Source organism: Mugil cephalus, chromosome 17 (genome assembly GCF_022458985.1).
Source record: "Mugil cephalus isolate CIBA_MC_2020 chromosome 17, CIBA_Mcephalus_1.1, whole genome shotgun sequence".
In the NCBI taxonomy this organism is placed as follows: domain Eukaryota; kingdom Metazoa; phylum Chordata; class Actinopteri; order Mugiliformes; family Mugilidae; genus Mugil; species Mugil cephalus.
In genome coordinates, this window is record NC_061786.1 from 24,295,204 (window position 1) to 24,307,658 (window position 12,455).

The window sequence follows — 12,455 nt, forward strand, 5'->3', positions numbered from 1 at the left end:
GAGACGAGAGAATGAAAGACGAGAGAGAGAAAGACAAGAGAGAGAAAGACGTGAGAAAGAAGAGAGAGAAAGACAAGAGAGAGAAAGACAAGAGAGAGAAAGACAAGAGAGAATAAGGCAAGAAATGGAAAGACAAGAGAGAATAAGACAAGAAATGGAGAGACAAGAGAGAATAAGACAAGAAATGGAGAGACAAGAGAATAGAAAAATAAGACAAGAAAATAAGAAGAATGGAAAGACAAGAGAGAATAAGACAAGAAATGGAGAGACAAGAGAGAATAAGACAAGAAATGGAGAGACAAGAGAGAATAAGACAAGAAATGGAAAGACAAGAGAGAATAAGACAAGAAATGGAGAGACAAGAGAGAATAAGACAAGAAATGGAGAGACAAGAGAGAATAAGGCGAGAGAGAGAGAGGCGAGCTGAGGAGGAGAGGAGGCGTCTCGCCGAGCTGGAGAGAGAGAGGAGGATCCAGGAAGAGATGAAGAGGAACGAAGCTTTGAGGAGGAAACTCCAAACTGCTCAGAGCAGGTTTGAAGAAAATCTGAACCTCCGACGAAGAGACTTCAACCAGCAGAGAACCCAGGTTCTCCACCAGGTCCTGGATGATCCATCAGCTGTAATAGAGAGAGACGAGGTAAACATGTCCTCTATGTCCTCCATTCATGCTAGAGCTGGTAACCAGAGGCTTAGCAGTTCAATCCCCTGAACATGCTGTGTCTTTATAAAAACATCTGCTCTTCATTCATCTTTGATACGAAACTCGAACGTATTAGATTTCCAGGTATTTACAGAGGGAATTTTGGTCTCTTTTTATCTCTCCATAAATCACAAAAAACTGTCAAGAGTAAAAAACATTAACAATTTTTACCATGGTTTTAGGAGTAAAATCTTCTATAAATCAGGCTCTGAATAATATGTGAAAAGTCCCCTCTGTAAATACCTGATAGATGTAGTCAGGAATAAATCAGGAAAGTTTGGTTTGTGTAAGAGCTTCTGAAAGGGAGATTTCTGACTAAGAGTAGCAGAAAATTCATTTTAAAGTTTTACATTGTAAAATCATGTATATTTTTATTGGAAGCCACTATGAACCAAAACCACATCTACTCAAATCCTTCAAAACATAGGACAACATATATAATCACATCAGCATATATAATATCAAAATATCAGGTAAGATTTTCAATCAGTTCATTCAAGTGTAAAACATGAATGATGATCCATTTCTGATCAATGTGATCATCTCCACCTTCCAGACTTCACAGTATTTTAAATGTCCCTCTCAAATAAACACAGACCGGCAGAATATCTGGCCATGTGACGACTTTGAACCAATCACATTATCAGAAATCAACACCAACTAATGAGAGTTAAGCTTCAGATCAGCCATTCTACTTTCATGATTGGTTGCCAACACACAGGATTTGAACATATTTGGACCCGACGGACTGGTGCAGGAGAATAAGAGCTTTCCTCACATACCGGATAGAGACGAGGCTCACAGAGCTACGAGCCAACTTAGAAAGCTGAGTTTTAGAGAATTCAGGAGTAAATTAGAGGTGTGACACAGACAAAGTGTAGTGAAATAAACACCTACATGTGCATTTGACCACTTTTTTATAACTAGTTTGATAGGAGACATGTTAATGAAGCAAAAAATCTCGAAATTGATCAGTGGGTAAAAGAACTGTGTTTTTGCCTGGTGTGTCTCACTTTAAACAGTCTTTAAATCAGCAGCAGCGCCACCATGTGGTAGAATATTGTATCAGCTGCTTCAGAGACAGGAAGGATGGAGGAAAGTGTGTTCACACGACCAAAAGATTAATTAACACTGTGCTCGTTGTTCATTTTCACAGCTCGGTGCTGTTAATGAGGAGTTTGAAAAACTTTTGAGGACGTACCAGATCAAGGAGAGTGAAGACCTGGAGGGCAGCCTGGAGGACAGGATGAAGACTCTCCAAAATGAGCTGACCTTAATACATTTAGAAGCAAACAACATCCCACTGTTGTCCCAGTTAGCTCTGGACCAGGCCACAGGATACGTGGACCTGTCTCTGACGGAGAAGCTTCACGTCCTGGAGGCGGTGGTGAAGGTCACTCTGGAGGCTGACCCTGAGTTTGACCAGGTCTTCACAACTGGACAAGACAAGAAGGTTCAATTTCTCTTCAGTTTACAAGAACAGCTACATGTCTCCAACCCAACGTTGGCCCGACAGGTTCTAGTAAATGTTCTGAAAATGACATCACAGCTGTCCCCAGTAAGCAAAGACATCCTCAGTCAAATACTGTTCAACAACATCTGGACCCCAAAGGAAATCAAACTTTTTGTTGGACAGGTCTTAAGTGTGGACCAGGGAGTGGTTTCACAGATCCTCCACAAGGTGTGCACCTACAGGCTGAGCTGCATCGATGCTCTGTCTGCGCTGAAGGACAAACATCCTGTCAAGTTCATACAAGGCTGTGCTTCATACGAGATGGACAAAGATGTAGACACTATTCTGAGTGAGATGCAGGACACAAAATGTCCTGGACATCTCCTGTTGATGCTTGAAGACACACTAAAACACATGGAGGCAGAGCTGCCCAGAAAGACACATGTGGTCTTGAATGCATCAATGATCCGACAAGTTAAAAGATTGACAACTTCCTTAGATTTTTCCAGACCTAACTCTGATGATCTCAAGGAAGTCCTGGTTGGACTGTCTATAGCTGTGAAGACATGCACCACGTTCACGTCTCAGAGTGGTGAAGAAGTCAAAGGATACTTCCCAAGGCCCACTCAGCTTGCTTCTTTACTTCTACTGCTTCTGGCACAATCCAAGGACCAAAGAGGTTGTCTCTTGGAAATCGGCACTGGAGAAGGCAAGACTTGTGTTTTAGCCATGTTTGCTACGATCCAGGCCATCAGAGGGACGAAGGTCGACATCGTCACCAGCTCCCCTTTACTCGCAATCCGTGACCAAGAACAGTGGGGACAATTATACTCCATGTTTCGTGTGACATCGTCCATTGTGCCTCCACCAAACATAAATACATGTGGTCCTGACACTCACGACAAACTGATCCAGGAGGCATATAGCAAGCAGATAGTTTATGGCACAGTCAGTACCTTCGCAGCAGATTCACTCCGGGAACAGTTTGAGAGGAAAACCACTCGAGGGCCAAGGGCGTTTGAGTGTGTAGTCGTGGATGAAGTGGACTACATGACGCTGGACAGTGGAGTTCAGGTGACTTTTCTTTCACACCAGGCCAGTGGAATGAGGCACGTGGAGCAAGTCCTGGCTGCCACATGGGCCGTGATGTCTGCCTGTCGGCCAATAGAAGTGTTTGAGACGGGGGAGATCCAGTGGGGAACCAGGATCCAGCAGTTTCACAAGGCTACAGTCCAGGTTGTGATGGGCTCAGAATCAAAAGACTTCTCAGCAAATGACGTACTGCAGCTCGGAGTTGAGCTGGGGTTTTACTTACAGCAGGACATGAAAGAAATAAATGAAGCCGAGCGTCAGGCACAAACAAACGATGACAGCCCTGAGGCTGGAACGTGGAAAGCCACAGAGAAAGTCATGGCCAAAACTGGACCTGAAGTACAGTATAACATCCTGAATAATCTGGAGAGGGTGACGGGTCACAGTGTGGCTGTAGACTGCTACTCACTGGAGGACAACAAAGCCAAACTGTACGGGAAAGAAAGCTCTCATGGAGATCCTGATGTCAGCATGCTTCTACTGGAGAATGGTGGATCCTGTCAACTCATGTCTGAGAAATCACTCATTGAAGGAACTGTTAACAAACTCAAAACTAAAATTAAATATTCTGCAGAATGTTCCCTGGATTCTCTGGAGGATTCTAAAGGATTTATTGTGGTTCCATCGTTCTTGAAAACATACGTTGAGAATCAGTTACCAGTGTTTGCTGAGAACGCTTTAAGAGCCATCCGAATGACACAAGGACGAGAGTACATGATCGATAAAGCACCTGAAGCCGACAGAGGAGGTTTCAGTGACACTGAAAGTCATCAGTATGACGCCATTATTCCCGTGGACTTCCAGGCCAGTGGAGTGTTGGAGAAAAACAAGCGATGGGGGGATGGACTGCAACAATTTCTGGAGATGAAGCACCAGCTGGCGATTTCACAATTATCTATTGTAACAAACTACATGTCAAACGTCCACTTCTTTAAAAACTACCTCCGTGGAAAAGGCATTTACGGAGTCTCTGGGACATTAGGTGGTGCAGCTGAGAAGACATTCCTAAAACGACATTACAAAACAGAAAGTTACGTCATTCCTTGTCACCGCCATAAAAAAGTGGTTGAGATGCCGGCGGTCCAGGTGAGCGGTGGCCCTGAGTGGATCAAGGTGATATGCGAGACTGCATGGAAAGCAGCAGACCGCGGCCAAGTTGTCTTGATAATCTGCGAAGATGTCAACACTGCAGATGACTTGAAGACAAAGATAAACAGCCAGCAAAGACCCACACAGGTCACCATGTACACAATCAGTGCAAAGCACAACATTGAGAAACAGAACTTCAGCAAAGGACACGTCATCATCGCCACAAACCTCGGTGGCCGTGGGACTGACATTCATGTTTGTCAGGAAGTGAACGACTGCGGCGGCCTCTTTGTGCTTCTCACGTACTTTCCTGGAAGTCACCGTGTGGAGAGACAGGTCTTTGGACGCACCTCCCGCAAAGGAAACCCGGGGATGGTGCAAATGATAATCAACACAGACCATCTAGCTCCAGCTTATCAAGGCCAATCGGTGGAAACCATGAGACGCCTTAGAGAGGAGCATGAGCTCAGCCGTTTAGACAGCATGGAGAAACAGGAGCTGCTTGAAGTAGAAATGAAGGAAAATCTCTTCTCCAAATTTTGTAAATTTCTTTGTAACTTTGACAAGAATTACTCAGAAGAAGAGAAACGTGACATCACACAAATGAAGCTGAGGAATGTTCCTGAGTGTTTTAGGATCCATCGCTCAAAGTTTGATTATCAGATTGCACTGAATTCTCTGAAAGAGTCGTGGGCTCTGTGGCTCATCCTCCACGAAGAACATATCAGCAGGCACGATGAAATCAAAACACTGGAAGAGGACCTCAGCAAGCACTTGAAGAACACTGGTGACTGTCTCCTACAGGGGAAAAGCACTAATTTTTATGATTATATCATGCAGGCAAAAAGCAGAACTGACTTGTACTCCGTTGACAAAAAGAAATGTGACTATGGAGCAGTTTGTTATTGGCAGAGTGCTGCAAAGTGTGACCGTTTGTACTGCGCTGTAGCACTCTACAATCAAGCATACTTCACCATCAGCCTGAGAAAGAAAGACTACATATCAGAGACAAAGGCATTTCTGGAGAAAGCCAAGATCTCAGTGGACGTGTACCTGGCAGAATCAACAAACACAGTGATGTTTTCTAACCTTTCTGTCACAAAAGACTTTCCTCCACATCGCAAAAACAGCAACCTCCAGTACCAAATGCAAGCCAGGATGAACATCTTCAAGTCCTGGAAAGGGTACATTGAAAGTGCACTGAATATTCTTGCACAGCTTGAAAGCAGCAAAAGTGACAGCATAGTTGAGGATTCCAGCGTCTACGACCTCTCTAAAGACAAAGACCCGATAACGACCAACGAGCTGAAGATGCTCTATGAGTTTGGACTTGGCGTCGTGTTTGAGGTTAAAAAGAAACCTGAGTTCTGCTACGATGCCCTGGCATGTTTTTTGCTTGGCGTCATTCAGATAGCAGCAGGTGTTCTGGTCTGTGCCCTGTCATGTGGCACCGCCAGTCAGTTCGGACTGGGATTGATCAGTGAGGGGGTGTCCGACATGATTCAGGGGCTTAGAGGCATGATTGAAGGTGGCTTTGACTGGGCTCAGTGGGCAATCGCCAAAGCCATCAGCATTGGCGTGTCTCTGGTGTTTGGAGGATTTGCCAAACTGAAGCAAGCGGCTAGTGCAGTCCGTACTGGTGCTAAAGGTCTGGTCACAGGTGCTAAATGTACCTCAGCCTTCACAGTGAAGCAGTGTTTTAAACATGCAACTAAGTATGCTGTTCAGGAACTAGGGAAACAAGGATGTGTCGCAGCTCTGGGTTACGTTGCCGACAAGGGACTCAAGGCTCTTTTTCACAACATTCTGAGGGACTACTTTGAGGAAAAAGTACATTCACTGATCAAAGCCAACAATGACCTGGACAACGCCCTGACAGTTTACATCTGTTCAGGATTACCAGACACCGACCTGGAGGACGACTTCAAAATGAACCGTGCATGTGAACAACAGATGCGTCAGTCAGTGGATGTGATGACAACACAAGTGATTCCTGACCTCATGATGGAATGCACCACGGTCACTAAGGTCCTGGATACCTTGTCTCAGGTCTCTGGTGTTGTAATGCAACACGTTGAGAGCCAGAAAAACTTCAATCGAATGAAGGCGGTGAAGGTGTGTGTGGAATCAGCTCAATACATCACACAATGTACACAAATACTGAAATCATTTCCTACAGAGACGCTCATCAATAAAACCTTTGTGCCTCAGTTCTTGAAAACCATCAATGAACTAACAAAAGGAATGGACGACCTGAAGGAAAGACACAATTTGTCCGAAGTGAAACGCCTCAAAAAGGAATTCCTCAGCATCATCAAACAAAGCATTTCTAATGCACTAATTGAGGCTTGTTCCAGGCACATGACCTCCTTCGTGACCAAAGTGTGCATGACTAAAATCAACCAAAAAGCTGGTGATGCTGTCGGTAATCTACTGGGCCGGACTGACACTCAGAGCTTCTTTAACAACCAGCTGTATAACAACCAAATGAAGAATTGTACCCAACGTCCATGTGAGCCTCTGTCAGAGGACGAATGTGAGGTCCTCAATGGTTACATTGATAACATCTGTGATGCTGACCACCCAGCGACAGCTTTGGACATCCTCGTCCTCACCGAGAGTGACCGTCTCCAAGGAAAAGGCATCAAAGTGGTTATGGTGGACGAACATGGGAAGAAGCTGACAGAGGAATATTATCCAGGGAAGAACGCCTCAGCCGGAGACATCGTACTGCGACTGACGAAGGAGCCGGAAAATCCCGAACAGTGAGTGGCATCAGATACTTTTTAAATGATGGTAGAAGAAGTTATTCAGAGGACATAATGTTTATGTTGTGTTGTTGTATTATGTGTTGTGTGTGTGTGTCTAACGCTGATTCTCATGGATGCATCGTGTCTTTCACCATCTTCCTCTTTCACTTTGGAACATTTCTTCTTCTACAGAGCAGGGGTTTTCTCCTGGTTATCCAAACGGATGCGTGGTGAGACAAGCCCACACACTGGACATTTTGAAATCCAGAAACCAGATGGCACCGTTGTCAAAGTAGATTCAGAAAGGAAAAACTGCCTTTATCACGCTGTTGCTCAGGCAATGAACGGAAACACAGGCAATGTGACGGGTGAGGCAACAAGTCTTCGCAATGAAGTCAAAAACTCAGTAAGTCTTTATTTTTTGACTTTTAGATATAAAAAAAACATGGTTCAAGTTTTCTTTGATGTTCAAGTTTACAATGAGGCGCGTTATCGACCTATACAAGACAGATAAATGCTTTAGTGTGTATTGTAACACACTAGTTTGAATCATAGGCTTCAGTAGCATCTATAATGTAAAATTAATTTAGAAATGGGGAAAAACTGTTTGACTGACTGAACCAACAGATGTGAAAAGCAGTCAGAGATATATTTTTACAGATATCTGACACAGAAAAGAGTAAATGGAAAGCTAAACTAGAAGAAACATCTGGAATCCTTAATTTGATCTGATAATCCACATTTTTCTGGGTCTCTCTGTATTTACTGATACACTTCACCGTGTTTTTGCCACTCAGGGGGCGTGGCCCTGCACAGCTGTGACGTCAATGCAAAACCTCTATCTTGAAAATTATGAGAATATTTTAAAATATGTGAAAATATTACACAGCAAAAACTGGAGTATTGAATCAACTCCCAGAGTTTATTTTAACCCTTTTTTGGGGTTTATATAGCTCCACACTCTACACAGTTAAATTAATATTTTCAAAACTGTTAGTAGTGTTATTTAACAGTACGCCAGTGTTCCTTCCTTCATTCCCCAAACTGGGTTAAATAACCACTGAGTGATTTATCATTAACACCATCTGAGAGTTCCTTTTTAACACTACACAGTATAAAACATAACACTATTTTTACTTATTTTTTTATTTAGTTTGTTTTAATCTCTAAATGTATTATGTAATAATTTAATACAACTTTATAATACGATAATAATTCAAACTATGAGAGAATTAATTCCAAGAACAACAATATGTTTTCAGAAACAAGCAGTCAATTAGAACATAATAAATGAAGATATAAAAAAATAAACTCACAAGTACACCATGGCGCTATAAAGGCTGTTGATCTTCCTCTTCTGGCGCTTTACGGCTGCTGGCTCTGCTGATTCTGAGGATGCAGCAAGACAGGGGTCAACACAAAGACACTGAGCATTAGACACAGGAGCAAGGCACAGAAAACAGCGTCACAGAAATTATTATTCCAACTGGAATTTGTTTCATCCACCTCTTACCCACTTTTGCATATGAGGCTAAGACTGTGACATGACAAATTATCATAAAAATTCTAAATATTAAATTATGAAAGACTACAAGTCTCTCAACTGCATCAGAGGGGCTGATTTTTGGATGCTTTGGTTCACCTGGTGGTGGCAGAAGGAGATAGAACAGTAACAACAGGGAGGCCATCTCTTGGTCAAAGGCTATGGACAAAGAGTCACAAGAATGAATTTAACTGCAAATACTGAAACATGTATTCCTTTGCCAAGGCACAACAAGTTTCAATGTAAACTAGAAAGAAAAAGATCATTTCAACTTCATATTAGCTCGTTTTTAGCTCCAGCCAAAACTAGTTTTGACAGAGTTACAAAGATGAAGCTTTGTTTTACACCACTTGCATACATGCACAAGCATACGTGACACTTGGTAAATTGCAATGGATAATGTAGGAAACCTTTTATCAGCTTGTTAATGTTTAATTGTTAGCTTGCCCACACATTAGCTGTTCAGTACCAGCGACAACAAAGCATAGAAATGTAGCTTATATATTCTCCGTAGATATTTCATTTTATACACCGCGTAAGTTTGACTTGCACTTACCGCCTGCGCAAAACTCTCCATACAACACAGCGTCGATCAGTGGTGAAAACAGCAGAAACACATGGAAGAATGGTGCAGCAGAGCAAACTATTAGTTGCTCCATGGGTTTACCCGGGCTGAAGCCCAGGGGCTTTAATGATTTATAATGATTTATTTGCTATTTTATCACCATCTTTACTTGTGTTCAAAGCCCAAATGTGTATCGTCCAACTGAGTGAACATGTTTTACATCTAGAAATGGTAAACTGATAATTTATTATCTCTACTCAGCTTCAACAAAACCTCCACAGATACGCTCCTGTTCTGAAGTTGCAGAAAGGATATGAAAATACCTCTAAAACCCCTGGAAAATATATGTTGTGTGGAGGAAGCAAGAAGACACAACACCAGACCAGAGAACTGTATAAGGACTACTTGAACAAGATGAGCACAGGTGGTCTGACTGAGGACGACATCAATATCATTAAAACCTACAAGCTTGGTCTGGTTGGAAATATGCCCGAGTAAGTAATAATACAGCTGCTCAATGACACGACTTCCTACACATTCTAGTTTAAATGAGACGTGTTTTCTTCCCAAAAGTGTGAAAGGAGTCCGGAACAAAGATAAGCCCAACAACAACAACAACAACAATGTGAAGAAGAACAACTCCCCCGTGAACGCCGACCACATCCCGCCCATAAAGTCCTTCAAGATGGCTAACGCGATGCTGCAGAAAGAGGAGAACAGACACCTGAAACAGAGTCTGTCTGAGGAGCGTCCAGAACTTCTGAAGCTGATGAATGAAAAAGGAAACCGAGGGCTCACCAGAGAGGTCCTCACAGATCACCACAGACTGGCTCTGACCACCGGTCACACCATAGAGGGCGACAGAATCAGGTGAGGATGAATCCTTTGTGTCTGGCCTGAGCTGGAGACACATGTTAAACTCCTTCTGTTCTCTCTTGTTCTTACAGTGTAATGCTGGCTAAGGCTGCTGTTAGCGGAGATGTGGAGAAACTGACCAAGTGGTCGCTGATCGTGGCCAATCCAGAGATGTCAGAGAGGCTTAGGCAGGATGCAGGTACATCCATCCATCCATCCATCCATCCATCGATCCATCCAATGTGATGAGACTCAGTTCCTGGTTCAGTTTCTATGAATCAGGAATTTGTCTCATGTTTGTGTTGAAGTGTGTGACGACAACGATCAAAGGAGCTTTGTGAGGAGCTCAGAAAAAGAGTTGTTGTTGCTCATCAGGCTGGAAAAGGTTCCACAAGCATCTCTAAAGAGTCTGGAACGATGAATCAGATGAATGTTTAGGAACAAGTCAAAGTCCTGAACTTCATCCAGTAGAAATGTTGGAGCATCAGTTGATGAGAGGAAACCACCAACATCTCACAACTCAGCTGGTTCTGATCTGAATGGGATCAGATTAGACCCTGATCAGCTGTTACAGGAACATTTAGTCTGAAGGACTCACAGACTCACACACTGGACACAAGGACTCACTCAGATGTGGAAGAGTGGCTCATTTTAATGAATTAACTAACACATATGTACAATATTTCAGGTTCATGTGTTTGATGGGGTTCTCTCTTAGCACTTGACTTGATATTTTAACTCATGTTTATGGAGAAATGTAGAAAGGCCATAACATTCCTAAGTACGGAGCATGGAGACTGGAGCTCCCAGCTCAGTGTAGAAACGATTAGAACTCAGATCAGAGGCCTTTCATTTATAGCATCCAGCCTTTAACCTGAGGGTCAGGTGGTTTAAGAGGGTTTGAGTTGTTCTGCTATTGTTTGATCATTTCCAGATAGTTTGAGCAGATTTTCACCAGGTCAGACCAGTTTAAAGTAAAACTTTCTGTTCTTTACCCGTGTGTCCTCCAGGAATACCTCAACGCAGGACGAAACCTGACATTATGTCCAAAGAAGGAGTCCGGGGATACCACAGCATCGGAGACAGACTGATGGTGGATCGTTACCAAGAGCTTGGCATCCTGAGGCCAGAGGAGCATCACGGTGTTAAGGAGTGGCTGAACGACGGGATGCTGTACTCCAGAAACACCCCGGAGTATAAAGAAATCCTCGGTGTCCTGAGAAACGACAACAATAGGAAAAAATCATCTTATTATTAGTGCACTTAAAGAAATAACCTGATGACCTCCACTAGTTCTGTTATTATCACTAATTAAAGAACAAGCAAATGCTTTTTAATGAATCGCTTAATTAGTCAAAACAAAATAACATTAACTGCTTAATTAGCTTAAACAAACTAATGCTAACATTTAATTTGCCAAAACAAGCTAATAAGGTAGGTAGATAAGAATATGAAGCAACTCCACAGTGAATGACTTACTCCCTTATATCTTAGCTGGAGCAGAATCAGTTCTCAGACGTCCCCCATGATCCAAACACGCCTCAACACAAAAGCCAATCAGATCAATCGATGCTTCGGCTCCTGTCCCGGCTCGTTGTAAAGAACACTTTCAGCTTCGGTCCAAACTTGACTAACTATCATCCACTGAAACACATAAGCAGTTATTTGTTGCTAAACAACATTTCTTTGAGCCTGGGGTTAGAGCCACACCATCCAGATCAAATCCACATCCCTGTTGAGATTAATTACATATTTAGATCGTTCTACTCTTCACACTGTCCTTCAGAAGATTGGGGTGGAGATAGCCCTCCAGATGGGATAGTTTTCTCTAAAATAAGATGGGTCCGCCAGCCCTCCAGAGAAGTCTGTCAGACGCCTCCCTTTCTCTTCTGCTTAGGTAGTTAAAGGCCCATTTCCCTCATAAATGTTAACCTTAAGATCCTATCAGAGTCTCGTCCAACGCCTACAACGCATAACATCAACAGGTTTCAAGCTCTTCAGTATCATTAGCTCTCTTGATTGGACGTGACTGGACGTGACGAAGGCCTTCGACAGGTCGGAGTGGAGCTTCCCTTGTTTTGTTCTACAGAAATTAGATTTTAATCCAGAATTTATATCTTGGATAAAACTGCTTTACACCAGCAAGTCACCTCAGTCCACACAAATGGACTCCACTAGCACCCCGGGCTGGGTCCAGTCTGTTTTTATTTGATTTGATTTGATCATGTTTTATCTTCTCGTGCTATAACTTCTTTACAGCTTCGTTTGTTGATTAGAAACATTGATACAGAAATAAAAGCAGAGATGTCGACGTTCTGAACAAATAAAAAATAAAGAATGTGTGGTTGTCTGCTTGTGTTTTATGGGTCCTCCTGTCACCTGACAGTGTTGACTAATGTGGTTGTAA

General features: G+C 42.9%; 1 protein-coding gene across 2 annotated transcripts; it reads left to right on the forward strand.

The window, feature by feature from the left end:
• The first annotated feature begins 340 nt into the window (after positions 1-340).
• Positions 341-12,388, forward strand: LOC125023516. 2 transcript variants are annotated; one of them, XM_047610827.1, is made up of 7 exons: positions 342-638; positions 1,858-7,100; positions 7,278-7,491; positions 9,455-9,687; positions 9,767-10,063; positions 10,141-10,247; positions 11,059-12,388. In XM_047610827.1, exons 1-7 carry the CDS (start codon positions 351-353, stop codon positions 11,304-11,306), a joined length of 6,630 nt encoding a protein of 2,209 aa, XP_047466783.1. In that variant the 5' UTR covers positions 342-350; the 3' UTR covers positions 11,307-12,388. The 2 variants fall into 2 exon arrangements, with proteins under 2 accessions (XP_047466784.1, XP_047466783.1); XM_047610828.1 differs by lacking the exons at positions 9,767-10,063; positions 10,141-10,247; positions 11,059-12,388 and having other exon boundaries at positions 341-638; positions 9,475-9,654.
• The last annotated feature ends 67 nt before the right edge of the window (positions 12,389-12,455 follow it).

Coding starts and splice junctions, on each gene's coding strand:
- LOC125023516 (XM_047610827.1), top strand. CDS start 351: ATGGAGAGACAAGAGAGAATAAGACAAGAAATGGAGAGACAAGAGAGA. Junction 7,492..9,454: donor GCAATGAAGTCAAAAACTCA/GTAAGTCTTTAT, acceptor ATCTCTACTCAG/CTTCAACAAAACCTCCACAG. Junction 10,248..11,058: donor GAGGCTTAGGCAGGATGCAG/GTACATCCATCC, acceptor TGTGTCCTCCAG/GAATACCTCAACGCAGGACG.